Source organism: Grampus griseus, assembly GCF_964374135.1.
Source record: "Grampus griseus genome assembly, chromosome: 14".
Taxonomy (NCBI): Eukaryota; Metazoa; Chordata; class Mammalia; order Artiodactyla; family Delphinidae; genus Grampus; species Grampus griseus.
In genome coordinates this window covers 6,313,622-6,334,499 of record NC_139008.1, presented here as the reverse complement: position 1 = coordinate 6,334,499, position 20,878 = coordinate 6,313,622, and the positions used below count along the sequence as shown (strand labels likewise).

The window sequence follows — 20,878 nt, the reverse complement described above, 5'->3', positions numbered from 1 at the left end:
CTTCAAATGGATGATCACAGATATACAGAAACTACAGGAAAAAAAAAAAGCTAGAAGAGTGCTGATTGATCCTAGTCTAATCAATGGCATTAAAATAGCAGAAGAAAGAATGTGTCCTTAGAAGGGCATTGGCCAGCATACAATATAGAAAAATAGGACCCAGGGAGTGGAATTAGCAATGCTTATTCAATCATGACCTGAATGTCATCTTCCTCAGTACAAGCCCCCTCTCTTTGCTCTCCCTTGTGCTCAGCAAACAGCCCTTGTGATTACAAATTGGTCTCCATTTTTATTTTCTCCTGAGAAAATCCAAGCATGGTCAGGCTCCAATCTATTTGATGGGACTATACTAGATACTTAGAACACTCAGATCAACATGGTACCTGCCCAATCATGTAATTCACAACTAAAACAATACAAAATGTGTGGAAGAAAGATCTACAGAGTTCTGATTTCCCCATGATGATTTCTGTGAAGCAGTTGTGGGTAAATTCAACTATCAAATTCTTTGCCCCCAGTTAGCATAAACCCTAGGATACTAAAAGTTTAGAGCTGTACTGTCTAATATGTGGCTATTTAATTTAAATTTTAATTGATTAAAATTAAGTACAATTTAACATTTAGTTCTTCTGTGGCATTACCCATATGTTCAATAGCCACATGTCTAGTGATTACTGTATTGAACAGTGCAGATATAGAATATTTCCTATGGAAATTTGTATTGGACCACGTAGTTAGATAGATGTCAGATAGATAAGTAGATAGATAGATAGACAGATAGATAGACAGGGACATAGTTGTGGATATATTTATAGTGGTGTGCTAGAGTCATCTCATCCCTCTCTCAAGAATCAATCTGTAAAAATCTAACAATATTGTGAGATGGTTGTCAAACCATTGGTATCTTGAAATTAACCAAGTGTGAGTATTCATATCATGGAAATAAACTAAAAACGAGGGCATTCTTGTTTTAAAGAGACGTTCTGTTTACATCACTGGTTATGAGTAGATATAGAAATACTTGGGGCTCCCCTGGTGGCACAGTGGTTAAGAGTCCACCTGCCAATGCAGGGGACATGGGTTCGAGCCCTGGTCCAGGAAGATCCCACATGCCGCAGAGCAACTAAGTCCATGTGCCACAACTACTGAGCCCGTGCCACAACTACTGAAGCCTGTGCACCTAGACCCCGTGCTCCACAACAAGAGAAGCCACCGCAGTGAGAAGCCCGTGCACCGCAATGAAGAGTAGGCCCCGTTCGCTACAACTAGAGAAAGCCCAGGCGCAACGACAAAGACCCAACGCAGCCAAAAATAAATAAATAAAATAAATTTAAAAAACCAAGCAAACAAAAAAAAGAAATACTTATGTTCATCAGTCTTGTGTAAATATATTTGATGATATGTTTGATGGTCTTATCTTTGCCACCGAAAGGATGTAGAAACAAAGAAACCATAGTAGAAATGAACACTCCTAGATCCCAGGTTTTGATTTCTAAATACACTTTCTCACTAAAGGAAACCAGAGCTCCTTTCAGGACTAGTTAAGGGAAACAGAATAGATACCTGGAATGTCCTGCATCAGAATAGAGACACAGATGTAGAGAATGGACATGTGGACACAGGGGGAAAGGGGAGGGTGGGACAAATTGGGAGATTAGGTTTGACATAAATACACTACCATATGTAAAATAGATAGCTAGCGGGACCCTGCAGTATAGCACAGGGAGCTCAGCTTGGTGCTCTGTGATGACCTAGTTGGGCGGGATGGTGGGGGATGGGAAGGACATCCAAGAGGGAGGGGATATATGTATACATATAGCTGATTCACTTCATTGTACAGCAGAAACTAACACAATATTGTAAAGCAACTATATTCCAATAAAAAAAAAGAAAGCGAGGAAGTTCTCAGAAAATTATACTCTATATACTATAATGGTGGATACACGTCATTGTACATTTGTCAAAACCCATAAAAAGGACAATACCAAGAATGAACACTAATGTAAACTATGGACTTTTGGTGGTAATAATATGTCAGTGTAGGTTCATTGACTGTAACAATTGTACTTTGATGTGATCTTTTGATAGTGGAAGAGGCTGTGTGTAGGTGGGGGGAGGATGTATGTTTGAAATCTCTGTACTTTCCCCTCAATTTTGCTGTGAACCAAACTGCTCTAAGAATAGTCTAGTGGAAAAAAAACGATTTAAGAATAAAAAAATAAATAAAACAGGATACAGGAGCCTACTTAAAAGGGATCCAGTGGGCAAACTTGAGAGAATTTTAGAATCAAAGTTAAAAATGATATGAGAATAAACTAATGATGAAAGATCTGAAAGTGAAATTAAGAAAACACTCCGATTTACCATTGCAACAAAAAGAATAAAATATCTAGGAATAAACCTACCTAAGGAGACAAAAAACCTGTATGCAGAAAATTATAAGACACTGATGAAAGAAATTAAAGATGATACAAATAGATGGAGAGATATATCATGTTCTTGGATTGGAAGACTCAACATTGTGAAAATGACTCTACTACCCAAAGCAATCTACAGATTTAATGCAATCCCTATCAAACTACCAATGGCATTTTTCACAGAACTAGAACAAAAAATTTCACAATTTGTATGGAAACACAAAAGACCCCGAATAGCCAAAGCAATCTTGAGAACAAAAAACGGAGCTGGAAGAATCAGGCTCCCTGACTTCAGACTATACTACAAAGCTACAGTAATCAAGACAGTATGGTACTGGCACAAAAACAGGAATATAGATCAATGGAACAGGATAGAAAGCCCAGAGATAAACCCACGCACCTATGGTCAACTAATCTATGACAAAGGAGGCAAGGATATACAATGGAGAAAAGACAGCCTCTTCAATAAGTGGTGCTGGGAAAACTGTACAGGTACATGTAAAAGTATGACATTAGAACACTCCCTAACACTATACACAAAAATAAACTCAAAATGGATTAAAGACCTAAATGTAAGGCCAGACACTATCAAACTCTTAGAGGAAAACATAGGCAGAACACTCTATGACATCAATCACAGCAAGATCCTTTTTGACCCACCTCCTAGAGAAATGGAAATAAAAACAAAAATAAACAAATGGGACCTAATGAAACTTCAAAGCTTTTGCACAGCAAAGGAAACCATAAACAAGACCAAAAGACAACCCTCAGAATGGGAGAAAATATTTGCAAATGAAGCAACTGACAAAGGATTAATCTCCAAAATTTACAAGCAGCTCATGCAGCTCAATGTCAAAAAAACAAACAACCCAATCCAAAAATGGGCAGAAGACCTAAATAGACATTTCTCCAAAGAAGATATATAGATTGCCAACAAACACATGAAAGAATGCTCAACATCATTAATCATTAGAGAAATGCAAATCAAAACTACAATGAGATATCATCTCACACTGGTCAGAATGGCCATCATCAAAAAATCTACAAACAATAAATGCTGGAGAGGGTGTGGGGAAAAGGGAACACTCTTGCACTGTTGGTGGCAATGTAAATTGATACAGCCACTATGGAGAACAGTATGGAGGTTCCTTAAAAAATTAAAAATAGAACTACCATATGACCCAGCAATCCCACTACTGGGCATATACCTTGAGAAAACCATAATTCAAAAAGAGTCATGTACCACAATGTTCATTGTAGCCCTATTTACAATAGCCAGGACATGGAAGCAACCTAAGTGTCCATCGACAGATGAATGGATAAAGAAGATGTGGCACATATATACAATGGAGTATTACTCAGCCATAAAAAGAAATGAAATTGAGTTATTTGTAGTGAGGTGGATGGACCTAGAGTCTGTCATACAGAGTGAAGTAAGTCAGGAAGAGAAAAACAAATACCGTATGCTAACACATATATATGGAATCTAAGGAAAGAAAAAAAAAAAGCTCATGAAGAGCCTAGGGGCAAGATGGGAATAAAGACACAGACCTACTAGAGAATGGACTTGAGGATATGGGGAGGGGGAAGGGTAAGCTGGGACGAAGTAAGAAAGTGGCATGGACATATATACACTACCAAACATAAAATAGATAGCTAGTGGGAAGCAGCCGCATAGCACAGGGAGATCAGCTCGGTGCTTTGTGTCTACCTAGAGGGGTGGGATAGGGAGGGTGGGAGGGAGGGAGATGCAAGAGGGAAGAAATATGGGAACATATGTATATGTATAACTGATTCACTTTGTTATAAAGCAGAAACTAACACACCATTGTAAAGCAATTATACTCCAATAAAGATGTTAAAAAAATGATATGAGAGTAAATTACACATGAGAACGTACTGATATAGATAAATAAATAAATGATGGGGGAGAATGGAAAGCTCTCCCTTAAAATAGAACATCAACTGATAAATACAGAAGAATGATGAAATTACAAATTCATTTTGCAAACATCACAGTAATGAAGTTTTCAGTCAAAAACCATCCATGGATGGTAAAACTAGTGGGTGACAATTTGAAGAGGAACACTATATTTCCAGTCTCAAAGGTTTCTCCCACCAGCTGCTTGTTAATGACAAAGGAAAAAACTGAACTTTACAGTAGACTAAGCTAGTGAACACAACTTTAACCAAGTGTTCCAAGTTAAGGTCATCAACACTGAGGCAATGTTCCTCCTGATGGGATGAAGCCTTGACGCAAATTTCCAGGCAGAGGTTCCGACTCACTGGGTCCAGAGGAGCCTGAGAATTGACATTGGAAACAAGCTCCCCAGAGGTTCGGCTGTAGGTGATCCACAGACCATGACTGACTGATGGGCATGACATCCTTGTTACACTTGCCCTTCGAGCTCTGAACAAGGTTGTGCCTGCGTACTTCTAGAAAGTACCTCTGGCTACCATTTCTGTCTGACCACGTGTCTTCCTTCAATTTGGCAAAAATCTCCAGCTGCCTGGAAAACTTCCTGCACATTTTTAGAACCACACCCTAGCTCTGCACCTCCCCACAGTGGCCCCTCGTAAGCTCTCCCTGGTTACCTTTACGGGTGTCCACATCTTTGGAATTCTGAGAGTTAATCATCAGCTGAAGAAGATCCACTCGGTGCTAGAAGCAGAAAGAGAAATGTCAATGGCAGAAAGTTACTTGTGAAGACAGAAATAAATCAGGAGTGCATATTTCACACCTCTTCCCTGAGAATACGACCCCTTAAAGAGCAGAAGGCTGACGAGTACTGACTAAGTCCTCAGTGACCAAAACATCCACCTACAAATCTTGGAGATCATGATGTTTCCCTGAGAGAAACCCAGCCATCATGTCCATCTGCTTTTTGGTCCTCACTCTCTCTGATCTTTGGTTTCTCTGGTTTTTGAAACAGCTTCTTAACCAAAGAGTTACCTGCTCTCTCTCCTGTCATACCTGTTTGCTCAGGAGAGCAAGAAGAAAAAACCTCAATCTTTTTTTCCCTCCAGCTTTAATTCTTAAGGAACAGCCACATAACTTAATACCCAGACATTTGCAGAGTTCACTGGCAGCTTGTGTAGAAGCACCTTCAAGAGCCCCATCCTTCCAGACTGCTACACGGCTTTCAGTGCTTTCCTGGGATACCCAGCCCTATCCCCCTGACCTGCAGACATCCTTGTGCTGGCCTCCAGGCCTCATGAGGCAAAGCTGGCTTAACCAGCTTGCAGCCTCATTGCCAGCAGAAGACCCCTGCCCACTCCAGCCTATGAGAGGGCTCAAATTTAACACAGACTACACTCCGCCAGGTGCCTGATGGGGCATTCCATTGGAAAATCTATAAAATAGGAGGATCGGATTTGAAGTGATTCTTTGCCAATCTAATATTTGGTGAAATATGAGTAAAATCACTTATAAACAGTAATTTTTATCCTTTGACAATTTATTGAAGGGAAATGGTAAAGTCTTAACTCAACAGTATTTATGCAGTGATATACTAATTGGCACACCTATTTTAAACTTAAACATTTCTCTCTGACTCATTTTCTTATCTTCTTCCCCAAAGAACTTACCCCCAAAGGTAAATTACATATTTATTTACCCCCAAAGTTTAGAACTCTTCTACTCTAAAATCTGTAGTTCTCTACCTACCTTTAAAAATGCTGAGATGTGCATAAGTCGTGTGTATACAGCTCAATAAATTACCAAAAGGTGAACACCCTCATGTCACCACCACCAGATTTTACCGTTTCTTTATCTTTGAGGCGACTTTCTTTCATCCTTTTTATAGATTTTGTGATAAAATTCACAGCATTTTTTGGAAACACAGAGAGATTTAATATTTCAAAGACTGGACGAAGGAACGGAAAAAGTGCTGTAAGGGAAAAGATAAAAGGAAAGCAGAGTAAAAATGCAAAATTTACCTGGAGCAATTATAATTTGCACTACCAATCAGAGAGTAAGAGACACCAGGGTTCTCAATCAGGATCAGTCCCTCTATGACCTTTGCTCAGACTTCCAAGCCAAGGCCTGAGCAAGGGCAAGTCCACATATAGGGGTCATCACTATAGTAGTGAGATCAGTGGTCCTCCCTCTATCTTTCACACGACCAGAGGAACAGGATTACATTTTGGACTTCATTGACTTTTATCTACTGAACTACAGTTTCTTTGGATAAAACAGACCATAGTCTGCTACTTCAATTAATCATGGTGTTCAAAAAAATAATGGGATAGATTTAATACAGTGTATGTCTTTCAACCATAATGGAATGTAATTTGAAATCAATAATAGAAAGAAAATTGGGAAACTCACAAATGTGTGGAAATTAAACAATACACTCCTAAATAACCAATGGGTTGCAGAAGAAATCAAAAGGGCAATCAGGAATTACTTTGAAGTGAATAAAAATGAAGTCAAGACATACCAAAACCGATGGAATGTTGCAAAGGGAGTGCTCAGAGAGAAATGTATGGCTTTATTTACCTACATTTTAAAAGAACAAAAATTTCCTATCAATAACCTAATAATTTTCCACCTTAACATTCTGAAAAAAGAGGAGCAAACAAAAACTAAAGCAAACAGAAGGAAGAAAATAATAAAGATGAGAGCCGAAACTAATGAACTAGAGAATAAAAAAACAATAAAGGAAAATCAATGAAACAAAATGTTGATTCTTTTAAAAGAACTTTTTCGCTAGATTGACCAAGAGAAAAAGACAAAAGACAAATTGCCCGTGTCGAAACTAAAGAAGGGAGACTACCACTCACATTAAACAAATGAGAAGGACTATAAAGGACACCATAAACAACTCTATGCCAATAAATACGATAACTTAGATAAAATGGATACAGAAACAGATGCAAAAAAAAAAAATAGACAATCTGAATAGACCTGTAAGAAGTACAAAGTTTTAGTTAGTAATCAAGAGAAAAACAACAATTTGACAAAGAAAAGCTCAGGTCCACATGGTTTCAATGGGGAATATTACCAAATATTTAAAGAAGGATTACAACAATTTTTCACAAACTCTTCTGAAAAATAGAAGAGGATGAAACACTTTCAAACTCATTCTATATGGCCAGTATTAATCTGATACAAAAACCAGGCAAAGATAGCATAGGAAAAGGAAACTACAGACCAACATATCTTATGAACATGGATGCACAAATCCTCAACAAATGAATCCAGCAAAATATAAAAAGAGGTATACACCACAACAAAGGGGGGTTTAATTCAAGGAATGCAAGGTTGTGTAATACACAGTTTCAATAGCATAAAGAACAAAACCATATGACCATCTAAATATACAATAAAAGCAACTGACAAAATCCAACACCCTCCTGTGATAATAACACTCAGCAAAAAGGAACAGAAGGGAATTTCCTCAACCTGATGAAGGCCATCTACAAAAACCCACATATAACGCAATACTTAATCGTCAAAGACTGGATGATTTCCTCTAAGTTTAAGAGCAAGACAAGGAAGCTTCTCTCACCACTTCTTCTCGACATTGTACTAGAGGTCCTAGCCAGGAGAATTAGGGAAGAAAAAGAAATAAAACGTATCCATATAGGAAATGAAGATGTAAACGATCTCTATCATAAGATAACATAATCTTGTATATAGAAAATTATAAAGACTCCACTAAAAACTTATTAGAACTAATTAACAAGTTCAGCAGGGTTTCAGGATACAAGACCAATACACAAAAATCAATTGTATTTCTATACCTTGCAATAAGTAATCCAAAAGTGAAATTAAGAAAATAACTCCATTTATAATAAAGTAAAAAATAGAATATTTAGGAATAAGTTAACAAAAAAGTGCAAAATTTCTGCTCTGAAAACCACAACATTGTTGGAATAAAGATCGAAGTAAATGAAAAACATCCCATGTTCATGTATCAGGATTTAATATTTAACATTTGCTATCTTGACTTAACATTGTCAAGATAGCAAATCTACAGATTTAACACATTCCCTGTCAGAATCCTAGCTGGCTTCCTTGTAGACATTTACAAGCTGAATTTAAAATTCATACGGAATTTCAAGGGGCCCAGAAGAGCCAAACCAATATTGGGGAAAAAAAAAAAAAGGAAATAAGTTGCAGGACTCGTACTTCCTGATTTCAAAACTTATACCACAAAGGTGCAATAAGCAAAGCTCTATGACCTCGCAGCATCCAAATATATCATATAGCAGTTTTAACTGTAGTCACATTGCACATCACACCACCAGTATTTATTTATGTTATAACTCAAAGTTTGTACCTTTTGACCACCTTCATTCACTTCCCCCACCACCCAACCCCACTTCTGGTAAATCAAAACTATGAAATAGTTCTTCTATGAGTTTGATTTTCTTCTTTTTGATTTAGCATTTAAGTATTTGTCTTTCTCTGTCTGACTTATTTCACTTATCGTAATACCTTCAAGGTATATCCACATTATGCAAATGGCAGGATCTCCTTCCTTTTGATGGCTTACTAGAACTCCACTGCACGTGTGCACACACACCCACATGCACGTACATATACCTACCACGCTTTCTTCATCCATATGTCAACAGACACTTAGGTTCTAAATATTATTGCATTGTACATTTTAAGTGGGTGAATTACATGGTATATAAATTATATCTCAATATAGATATCTATAAAAGGAAGAAAGAGATGGAAGGGAGGAAGGAAGGAAGGAACGAACGAAGGAAAGAAAAAGAAATATAGTGGTCCACATACTTGAAAAGATAAGGAGTGGATCAAGGAAATCAAATCTCAAGAGCTTCTTAGTATATTCCACAAAGGGATCTTGTGGGTTGCTGAGGGAATCGATGTTCACTCCAAATGCTGTGCCAGTAATCACATCCATGCTGTAGGCCCCAAAGAAGCTGCGTAGAGAAAGATAGGAACAACTAAAATCAACACCTCTTTACTCTCCTTACCCAACACATATAACAAGAAGTGCATGTGAAATCAGATGCCCAGACAAGGCAGGTAGAGAGCCACACTCTTTCAGAACCACCTGTTGGTCCATGGCAGAGTCTATGCTACTATCACTCACACATGAGGTGTGTCTGAGGTGCCAGTGATGCAGCTGGCCCTGTGCCAGGAGGGCTGGGGACACTAAGGCAAGTTAGACGTCCCCCCACAAACTCAAGGAGCTCAGTCATAGAGGGATAGACACCCATAATCAGACAAAGTACAGTAGTGTGTTTTGACTACAGGCAATAATAGGTGTATAAGGACTGTGTCTGAGCAGAACCAAGGGTGTAAAATTAACTCGTCCTGGGGGAGTCAAGAAAGGGGACGCTGATCTGGATCTTGCCTCACCACAGAACCTGTGCTCAGAGCTGATTCCTCTTCAGTGAATTACAGAACAGTAGCACCCTGTTCTGAGTTGCCAGGAACATCATCCCTCACTGTCTTACACCCCTGCTAAGGACCCTGAAAGACCCACACTTCCTCAACTCCAGTGGTCTGTGGTTGACCTGAGGGCAGACTCATTTCTGTAAAAGGTAAAGAGTAAAAATGATCAATTCTATGGTCATCCTACCCATAGCCTGTATGAGGCCTTCTGACTTTTTGGACTGACAGAAAGGGGAGTGGTGGCAAGATTTAACATTCAGTATTTGCAGGTGTCCTCAGCCAGATTGTGAAGAGATCTAAGTTGTTCCGAGTTCCATATTGTGATGATTGTACGTCACCCACTGCCTACCAGTATGTACCAAGTCTCTTCCCTGCCACCATTCCATGCCATCCACACTCAAGATGGGTGCAGTCACGTTTCTTCCTTCTCTCCTGGCTGTCCTGCTTTTTTTTTGGTGAGCCACCTCTCTTTCTGGGATGGGCCTTTGGGAGTTGTACCACCACATACCTACTTCTGTCTGGTCACTACCGTAACTCAGCAGTGGGAATCTGGCTCCCTGGCAGGCAGCTGGAGGGTCTCAGTGGAGCTCAGGTACCAGCAGCCTCACCCCTACTTACTCTTTCACGGTGATGGGCTTGCCTTTCTCTGCTTCCTTTCTCAGGTTCCTCACCAACACATCTCCATACATGCTAATGATGGGGAACATCTAGACACAAAATAAACACCACCCGAGGTTAAATGTGGAGACTCAAGTCCTAGAAGGACCTGACTTTCCCATGAATGGAGAAGTGACATTTGATAAGGACTCTCATAATGTCTCTTCTAGGAGGTGAAGATAAAAGGCTATTTTAGGAAGCTCAAATTTAGTAGCCTCCTCCCTGGAAAAGGACTGTGATTTTATTTCCTACCTTATTCTTTAAGTTTCTAATTGAAAGTCCTCTTCTTTTCTTACCTGCTTGAGCTTTCCACTGGTGAAGGTTGGACACAGCAATGATCGTATTTTCTTCCATTGTTCATCCTCAGCCAGTGAGATGGCATTTTTCATAACTCCCACTGGACCAAACGTCTAGAGTTGAAAAAAACACATTTTACCCTACATAAGTTTTGAAAGTCTCGACATTTTTGGAAATTGTGTTCAATGTGCACCAATTATTCAACAAATATTTAGTGACTGTCTACTTGGAAGCAGGCCCTATGCTAGATGCTCAATAAATATTTATCCCAAATGCATAGCTTCCTGTGAGGGTCAAGGAGACATCCAGCCACCAGACATCATTTCCAGACTTTATATGCCAATCTCCTTTTAAATGAAATGACCCACATAGTAGGAGAACTGTTCTTCCAGAGGAACAGACAGGCATAAGACCTAGTTCATCCTCCTGGGCTGTGCAAAGTACAAGGGTATTGGTGACAGATAGCCAGATAGCCTTGGCAAAGTGTATGTTGACTCAGACAAGTTCTGTCTTTACATATATCTAAAGCCTGAGCAAGTGGAAAAAGGGATGTCTTGATATGGTGATTGTTTCTAAAAACAGTGCTTAGCACTTGAAAGATTAGGAATCTATTTGCTAGTCTGAAGAAATAATGCAATTACACAAAAAACATTTTCCCCTATATTTTTTGCCCAGGATAAGAAGGAAAAAAGGTAATTCTCTATCTCAACTTGGGACTGGCTATCAAACCAAGCTGCTTGGAAATTTCCACATTCTTCCAAAATAAAATTTTGTTTTAAAACGGATATTTCCAACACCCATTCATGATGAAAACTCATCAACTAGGAGGAGAGGGAAACTTCCTCTACTTGATAAAGGGCATATGCCAAAAACAAAGCAAAACAAAACAAAACAAAAAAACTATAGCAAAAAAAAAAAAAAAGTCAGTACTTTGCAAAGATCAAGTAAATAAATTGAAGTACTAACTTAAAATTTCTCCATAAAATATCCCAGGCCCAAATGAGTTCATTGTTAAAATATATAAAACATTTAATGAAAAAATAACCAACCAAGAATACTTTTCCTAAAAAAGGGATCCTTCAGAAATGAGGGAGGAATAAAGAAATTTTTAGACAAACAAAAGCAGAAAGAATTTGTCACTACTAGAACAGCCTTACAAGGAAGGTCTTCAAGCTGAAAAGACAGAACACTAACTAGTAACATGAAATCATATGAAATAATAAAACTCACTAGTAAATGTAAATATATAGTCAAATTCAGAATACAGTAATATTGTAATGGTGGTGTGCAAGTCACTTATGACTCTAGGGTAAATGTTAAAAGACAAAAGAGTTTTTAAAAAGTATAGCTAAAATAATTTGTTAATAGATACACAATATAAAAAGATGTACAATTCACCCTTAATCAATTCAGGTTTGAACTATGCAGGTCCACTTACAGGTGCATTTTTTTCAATAGTAAATACTACAGTACTACATGATCCATGATTGGTTGAATCTGTGGATATGAAACCACGGACGGAGGAACCTCAAATACAAAGGAACCACATAACAGAGGACGGACTATAAGTTATATGCAAATTGACTACAGGGAAGGTTAGCACCCCTAACCCCAACACTGTTCAAGGATCAACTATAAACTATGACATCAAAAACATAAAATAAGTAGGGGAGGGAGAGTAAAAACATTCAGCTTTTGAATGAGAATAAATAGGCTGTTATATGTATGTATAAGATGTTTTCTGTAAGCTTCACTAACCAGTAAGTAAAACCTATAGTTGATAAAGAGATAAAGAAGAAGGAATCAAAGATACCACTATAAAAAAATCATGAAATAATAAAGGAGACAAGAAGAAGAGAAAAAGAAGAAACAAAGAATCTATGAAACACCTGGATTAAGAAAATGGCAACAGTAAGTCTGACCTACAATCCCTTTAAATGCAGATGAACAGATGAATGGATAAAGAAATGTGTGCGTGTTTGTGTGTGTGTGAATAATTATATATATAATGGAAAGTTATTCAGCTTGAAAAAAGAAAATCCTGCCATTTGCTAAAACATGGATGAACCTTGAGGACAACACACTAAGTGAATTAAGCCAGACACAGAAGAATAAATATCACATGATCTCACTTATATATGGAATCTAAAAAAAACAAAAAAATTCAAACTGATAGTAACATAGAGAAGAATGGTGCTTATCAGAGGCTAGTGGGAGATGGGATGGGGGAGGGGGAGAAGATATCGATCAAAGGGTACAAATTTTCAGTTATCAGGTGAATAAATGGAGACCTAATTTACAGTATGGTGACTCTAGTTAATAATACTGTAATGCACACTTGAAATTTACTGAAAGAGTAGATCTCAAACGTTCATACCACTCACACACAAAAGGTAATCATGAGGGGGGATGTATGTGTTAATTAGTTTGTGGTAATCATTTCACAACATATACATATATCAAAGCACCATGTTGAGTACACCTTGAGTATATACAATTCTTTTGCCCAAAATAAACCAATAAAAAATTTTAGGTGGTGAAAGCTCAGGAAAAATGCACCATTCTTTTCCTACATTATAAAAAGTTTGAACTAGTGCAGTAAGTTCTAGCTAGTGCAGCAAGACAAGAAAAATAAATGAAAGGCATACCGATTGGAAAAGAAAAAAGTGTTGCTATTTTCAGTTGACATAATTGTCAGTATAGAAGTTCTCAAGGAAATAATAGGGAAACCTCTAGAACTAATAAATGACCTGAGCGAGTTAGTAGCATATAAGATCAACACACAAAACTCAACCCCATTTCTATATGATAACAATGAATATGTGACAGCACATTAAAAACACAGTACCAGTTACAATCACTCTAAAGAAAATGAAATAATTTAGGTGTAAATAAAACAAAACATGTATGAAATCTCTATGCTGAATACTACAGACTGCTGTGAAATGATCAAAGAAAGCCTAAATAAATTGAGAAACAATACTACGTTCATAGATTCAAACATGTGACCTAGTAAAAATATAGATTTTCCCCAAGTTGATGTAAGGGTTAATTCAATTCTTATCAAAACCTCAGCAAGTATTTTGCAAACATAGATTAGCTTACCCTAAATTTGTAGGGAAAGGCAAAGGACCTAAAATAGTTAAAACAATTCTGAAAAAAATTAAGTGGGAGGGATAGTCTACTTGCTAAGACTTACTGTGCAACTACAGTCATCAAGATTGTGTGGTACTGGGGGAGGGATAGATACGTAGATCAATGAACTGAACAGAGAGTAAGAAATAGACCCACAGAAATAGGCCCTAATGATTTTTGACAATGGTGCAAAAGCTATTTAATGAAGGAAGGAGTCTTTCCACAAATGGTGGAGGAACAACGCAGACATTTACAGGCAAAAAAAAAAAACCAAAAAAAACCCCAAAAACAAAAGAACTATGACCTAAGCTCACATGTTATACAAAAATCAACACAAAATGGATCATAGACTTGGGCTTCCCTGGTGGCGCAGTGGTTGAGAGTCCGCCTGCCGATGCAGGGGACATGGGTTCATGCGCCAGTCTGGGAGGATCCCACATGCCATGGAGTGGCTGGGCCTGTGAGCCATGGCTGCTGAGCCTGCGCGTCCGGAGCCTGTGCTCCGCAACGGGAGAGGCCACAACAGTGAGAGGCCCGCGTACTGCAAAAAAAAAAAAAAAAAAAGATCATAGACTTAAATGTAAAACATAATACTATATACTGTTTAGAGGAATAAGGGAGAAAAACTTTGGAACCTAGGACTAGGTAGAGGTTTCAGACTTGACATCAAAGGTACAACCCATAAAAGAAAAAATTGACAAAACTGGCCTCATCAAAATTAAAAAAAAAAAATTTTGCTGTGCTAAAGACCCTGATAAGAGGAAAAGACAAGGTACTCACGGTGACTATAAAAGAATAGTAGGAGGGGGCGTTATGGTGATGGAACAGTTCTGTATATTGATGGAGGTAGTTACACAAACCTAAATACATGATAAATTTTCATACAGCAACACACACGCAAAAATGAGTGCACAAAAAACTGATTAAAACTGAATAAGCTCTGTGGATAGAATCAATGTCAATTTCCTGCTTTGATACTGTACTATAATTTTTCAAGATATCATTGGGAGAAACATGACGAGGGTATATAACATGTATTTTTTTCTTTTGAGAACATGCTGTGAATTTATAATTATTTCAAAATGAAAATTTAATAATTAAAAATTTAAAATGCATGCCTACCCGCCGGTTTGTGAAGACAGAATAACATTCTTTCACTAGCACTGTTTTGATCATGTCTAGATCTGTGATAGCCAACACGGGCTGTCGACCATCAAAAAACCTGTGTAGGGAAAACAGAGCTGATTAAACTTAATGAGCCAGTTTCTGCAGCTGGAGCCACAACCAGAAGTCCAGATTTTCAACTAGATGTTACATAATCCCTACTACTAGAGATCATGGTTAGAAATAACATTAAAACATGGGTTAGGGGGCTTCCCTGGTGGCGCAGTGGTTGAGAGTCCGCCTGCCAATGCAGGGGACACAGGTTCATGCCCCGATCCGGGAAGATCCCACATGCCGCAGAGCGGCTGGGCCCGTGAGCCATGGCCGCTGAGCCTGCGCGTCCGGAGCCTGTACTCTGCAACGGGAGAGGCCACAACAGTGAGAGGCCCGCGTACCGCAAAAAAAAAAAAAAAAAAAAAAAAAAAAAAAAACATGGGTTAGGTCTAGGTGGTGTGTGTATGGGTATTTCCTATACCAACTTCATAATTCTTAGGGCTTTAAAATATTTCATATCAAAACATAAGTTAGCTTAGTAAATAATTGAAGGCAAGTTAATTAACTTGAAACAAAAAAATAATTAATTACGGAGAGTCCACCCATTCTGTCATTTTTGAAGATATATCAAAAGCATGAAAAATGCAATGATGTAATAGCTGAAACTTGTAGACACACTGATCATAAATATGTACAATGTGTCTGCAAATGGAAGAAGATCAAGAATGCTCAAAAGTGAAAGTAGGATTATGAAAGGTTTCTTTGCTCTATTTTCAAAAATACGCTTACTTTATACTTTTTTAAAGGAAATCATATTTTAAATAACAAGGAGATATCCTTGGGAGCATCAAGGATTTGAAACAAAAGGACTGAGAGAATCAAGTAATTCAGAGGAACATGTATAAATTCATTTTTAAAATATTTTCTTTTCACTATTTATATTTATTCTTCGACATGGGTTCCAAGAGGGCCTAGGGCTCCATGTTGGTGACTGACATCCATCAGCAGCTAGGCAGGTCCACTTTTGACACATGTACCACACAAAGCCGACTCCTCAGATGTGACACATCCCAATTTGGCCTGATCTCCTGACTGTCAGGATGCCCGTTCATGGGAATGGGCCACTGGCATGAGGTTGACTCTAAGTTAATCACACTGTCTTCCGGCATTTTGTTTCCTCTATCAATCGTTTGCGATGGCTAGAACACAATGGAAGGTTTTCTGCATGTTACCTATTATTCCTCTGACTTCACACAGGAATTTCAGTTGGTTTTGTGATCACATATAAAAATGGATGAGAACTAAAACTGAGAGGGTTTAAGTGAGTGTCGTGTGCATTTAGTGTTGAAGCAGTGACGGAAGGGATTGAGGAGGCACTTAATCTGCTTTTTCATCTGACTGACCATATTTCTTGGATGATTTCCCTTCTTCCCATCATGTTTTTTCAAAAACACCTGGGTGGAGAAGGGATAGTGGTTTGGGGTGACCCTTTATACTCATGATGTCACTCCAGCCTTAGTATTTCTTACACTCTGAGTTAAAATTCAGATTCTTGGGCCCCATCCCAGATCCTCCAGGTTCAGTGTTGCTGGCGGGTGGGGCCCAAGGCTTAATTTTTAACAAGCCCTCCCAGGTGGTTCTTATTTACACCTAAACATGAGAAACATTTTCTAAAAAGAGAACTGGGATCTACTATGAAAGAGTGACTCCATCCAGAGCTCAAAAGTACTAAATGTTGGAGGGGCATTTGGAGCTGGTCCAGTGGCAATCCAGTGCTACGTGTTTTTCCACGCAATCACGTTGCCTTTTGGGGCCATGGCAACTCAGCAGAGCCCTATGGTTTCTGAGAACTTGATGAGAGAAGATGAAGAGGTACAGAGAGGAAGAACTTTCTCCCACTTGCTTTTGGCAAATAGTCACCACGTTACACCTCTCCTGCTGCTCGCACCAAACCTCCAGCAGCTGCAAAAGGGACCAGCCACTGCAATCAGCTGGGGCCACTCTACAAAATCATCAAGTCCTTCAGCCCATCGGAAACACTATGTGTTAGAAATATCCCACATCTCTTCAAAGTCAGAGGAATAGAGTAGTTAAAGCAATACCAGTATACACTTCTACTGAAAAGTCTTGACTTAAAAAAAAACAAACTAAACTACATAAGTGCAGAGAAATTTTTAAAAAGCTGAGCAGAAATGGTTTCCTTTTCTTGTTACCTATACCCCCGAGTCCTTCTTTGAAAAGGACATATTAAATCCAAAATTTAGGTAAAGGAGTTTTGGTTTTTAATTAAAAGTGAATCATGTGGGAGACGATAAAAGCATACATTTGTGAGCAGATATTAGAATGTTCTGGAATAATGCATTTTATGCAATTAAAGGTGCCCCAAGGAAGGAAAAAATGGCGAAGGGGGGAAGAGCAAGGTACTGGGCATAAAGTGATGTTAGGAGTCCCTGGGCCTCAAAGTCTGGAGCAAAGTGATGACCTGTGACTCTCCAGGCCGGACTCAGACTGTGGACCTGGACACCTGGTGACATCTGGGATCCCTGGTAGAACAAGCCTCCAAAGCTTTACGATAGATGACTTCATCCTAGGAAGCTCTGGACTGAGACTGTCCTCCACACCACAAGGGGTCGCCACATCATAACAAGTCTACACAATGGAAGTTTCCAGAATACTCACCCCCACATTTTCCCATACTTTTTAAAACATTTATTGTCAAAATCCCAAATACCCTGCAAGAAAAAAAATTGGATTATTAGTTTAAATGTATTGAACTTTACCTCTAATTAGCACAAAAATTACTTGAATCGCATGGTATCAGCCTTCCTATTTCCCACTGGCAAATGCAAGGAAACACTTTTTCAGAGACATCTTAGGGGAAAGAAGACAAAATAGAGGAGATATTTGAAATGGAGAATTTAAAATCACTCGAATTTTCTTTGAGTATTGTAGATACTAAACACTTACCCTTGTCAATGAATACTAATTACTCCTTGTCTTTCTGAGGGTTTTTGCTTGAGCACCGTGTTGTCTCTAAAATCTCATAACCCTCTGAGTTAATCCTCCAGGGACAAGTGAGAAAACTGAAGCTGAGGGTAAGAGTTTCCTACACACACTTGCATCTCCTAGTTAAGCAGCCTTTTCATTTATCTCATGAGCCCCCTCTAGAATTCTAGCAGAATAAGGGAGTTAAGGCGCCAGTAACTTCTTTGGGTCTAGCAGTAAACAAAACATCTAGGGCGTGTGGTGAGTGATAAAGTGAGTGAGTGAATGAATGAATGACAAAGTAGATCGCCTTCTAGTTTTCCAGCTCAGCACGGAAAAGATGGGGAGATACCACAACTACACAAAGGACAAAGGACAGTGCAATTAAAACACTTGCCCTGAGTTTTCACTTCTGTAACTTAAAAACAAACAACAACAAAAACCTTCCTGTAGCTAACTTTCTGCTGTGATATTTGATGGTTTAACTATGCAAAAGAAAGTCCCAGAAATGTGGGTCTCGGAGTGCATCTACTAAGGAGTTCATCCGGGAAAGGTGGAAAATAAATTATTGCTTTTTCAGAGAGAAAACAGTTCATGAAGTTCACAGGCAGTAATGAGACAATGAAGACCTCAGTTGGGAGAATCAGGATCTGAGAAACAAGGCTTATGTCTGCAGGAAAGGAAATCTGAGCCAGAGAGCAGCCTACACACAAGGCTCTGCCCCCTGGACACATGGACGTAGCTCATGACCTTCATTTCAGGGGCCAGGCCCTGGGCAAGGCATCAGAGCTGGATTAATATCAAGGCTCAGCCAGAATTCATAGTCCATATGCCACCTAGTACATTCTGTTCAGTTAAATTAAAATTTTAATAATTTTGCCAAATCCTGTCCTTTCTAGTGATTTTCCATAAGTAATTCTGCCTTGTTTTTTTGTTTTTTAACCCACAGTTCATTTAGTAGTTAAATATCTGAAGTCGAAGACAACCACTATCCAGTCTCCGTTATACTCTCTCTCTGCTCAAACTCATCCATGAGGTGCCTCCTCTGAAGACACAGAAGTAAAGCAGAAAGTTCTTGTTCCATCTCTCAAATCTCCAAAATAGTCACCGGTACAAGAGGTGGATTAGAGCATGGAAATAACTTCTGGGGTTATTGAGGGAATTCAAGTATGTGCAAATTACTCAACGGTGAGTACTAGGGTTGCCTCAGAAAGTGAAGTTTCCAATCAATCCAGGAGGGATTTCTTTTAAAAGGGTACCCACAGCACATGCTAGCAAAAGGAAGGTCTGACTGTAGTGTAGGCAGCTTAATAAGCCACGACCAGGCACCCTCTTCATGCTTTTCTCCTAATACTAAGGGGATGGTGCCTTCCTGGGAATCTGCACCTGGCAGAAAGAAAATCCTCTTCACAATACTCACCAGATGGAAAATCAAGTCCTGTGCTGAATCAGCTAGAGAGCTGGGCTGTCTGAGGCCGCAAAACCTGAGGCTCCTAACAGCTGAAAATGGAGCCATGGGGTAAACTTGGCCATGTGCTGAGTGGAGCCTATGGTGTCGTTTCTGGAAAGCATGAAACTTCAGACCTTTCTCTTGAGAAGGGGAAATTTTATCATGGAACTCAGCTGAGATTTGCAACCAGAAGAAGCAAAGCTGGAGCTCAAACATCACGCACCTTTTGGTAGGACAGAATATTTCCAAAATAAGGCAGAGGTGTTGGCCCAGGAATCCCCAGCTTCTTAAAAAGTCCATGTGAATAAGTTCCATATCTATAAAGTGAAAGAGGAAACCAGGTCACAGGGATTGTGTAGTAAGTGCTGGAGCTGGCCAGTCACTGACTCAGAACTGGACAGTCAACCTAGGGAGGTAACATGTAGGTGATAACTAATAACAGTGATTCCAAAAGTGATATTACATCCACTCATCACCTCCTTTCCCACCTGCACTGTGAGACCCACAAAAAGTAATGATGATTAGATAAAAGCAGCTGAAGTCTTCACCGTCCCAATCCTAGAATGAATACTTGATAAATGTTTCCAATTTGAGTGTTCCTGAGAAGTTGAGGCAGGAATCTTCCAGGGAATTAATCATGTTTATTAGTTACTTGACTCTTCCATGATTTGGAGATTCTCATTCTAGGTAGAAAGGGGAAAAGGTTTTTTTTTGGTAGTACCCAAAGCTTTAGCAACTTCTGGTCCATTAACTTGGATCTTCAAAACAGACAAGGAAAGGGAGACCTGATTAGCACCCCAAGTCCAAGATCACAGAGGAGACAAGCCTGGACAGTTACTCACATATAGAGAAGCACGAGGATGGTAGCCAGGAGAACCCAGGTTTCCGTGGAAAAGCTTGAGATTGGGTCCATGGCCACTTTCCTCTGAGTTTCCCTCCTCTGAGTTTCCTTTCAGCTGTGTGTGCTATTCTTTGCAGGCCTTTGAGTGTGGAGTTTCCCTTCCTGGCCAGTGGAGATTCAGTGAGGCTGGAAGGTTTATGTTCTGGGAAGGGGGTGGAGCTGGAGCTGCAGCCAGTAGAAGGGCCACCTGTGCTCCACCTGCATGAGCCCTCCCTGCCTTGATGGTTGGCAAAGCATCAGGGACACTCCAGTTCGACGTCCCTTGAGTTGGTATCTGTGACAATTCAATATCAACTCAATCAGTGTTATCAGTAAGCCCAACTATTACAGAAACTCACATAAAGCCACTGACCATATCTCCTCTAAACTACCCTTGTCCCCATAACTGTCCACACTTTAAAATACCTGAAATTCTTCCAACAAGCTAGGTCTACAGATCTTTACCCATGCAGTTTCCTCTGCCTAGAAATGTCCTTGTTTCCTCTCTAAGTCTCCTG

At 39.2% G+C, this 20,878-nt stretch overlaps 1 protein-coding gene across 1 annotated transcript in view; it reads right to left on the bottom strand.

Annotated features, from left to right (window-relative positions):
- The window catches only part of LOC309832235 (uncharacterized protein), an 85,366-nt gene that overhangs the window by 8,946 nt on the left and 55,542 nt on the right, over window positions 1-20,878 (bottom strand). The window contains exons 16-24 of the mRNA XM_082669860.1: window positions 20,323-20,420; window positions 19,704-19,797; window positions 17,725-17,777; window positions 15,010-15,109; window positions 10,752-10,865; window positions 10,417-10,505; window positions 9,172-9,320; window positions 6,180-6,307; window positions 5,013-5,079 (exon numbers count right to left, since the gene is read on the bottom strand). Coding sequence (XP_082525986.1) covers window positions 5,013-5,079; window positions 6,180-6,307; window positions 9,172-9,320; window positions 10,417-10,505; window positions 10,752-10,865; window positions 15,010-15,109; window positions 17,725-17,777; window positions 19,704-19,797; window positions 20,323-20,420 — 892 coding nt within the window. The remainder of the gene's footprint in view (window positions 1-5,012; window positions 5,080-6,179; window positions 6,308-9,171; window positions 9,321-10,416; window positions 10,506-10,751; window positions 10,866-15,009; window positions 15,110-17,724; window positions 17,778-19,703; window positions 19,798-20,322; window positions 20,421-20,878) is intronic.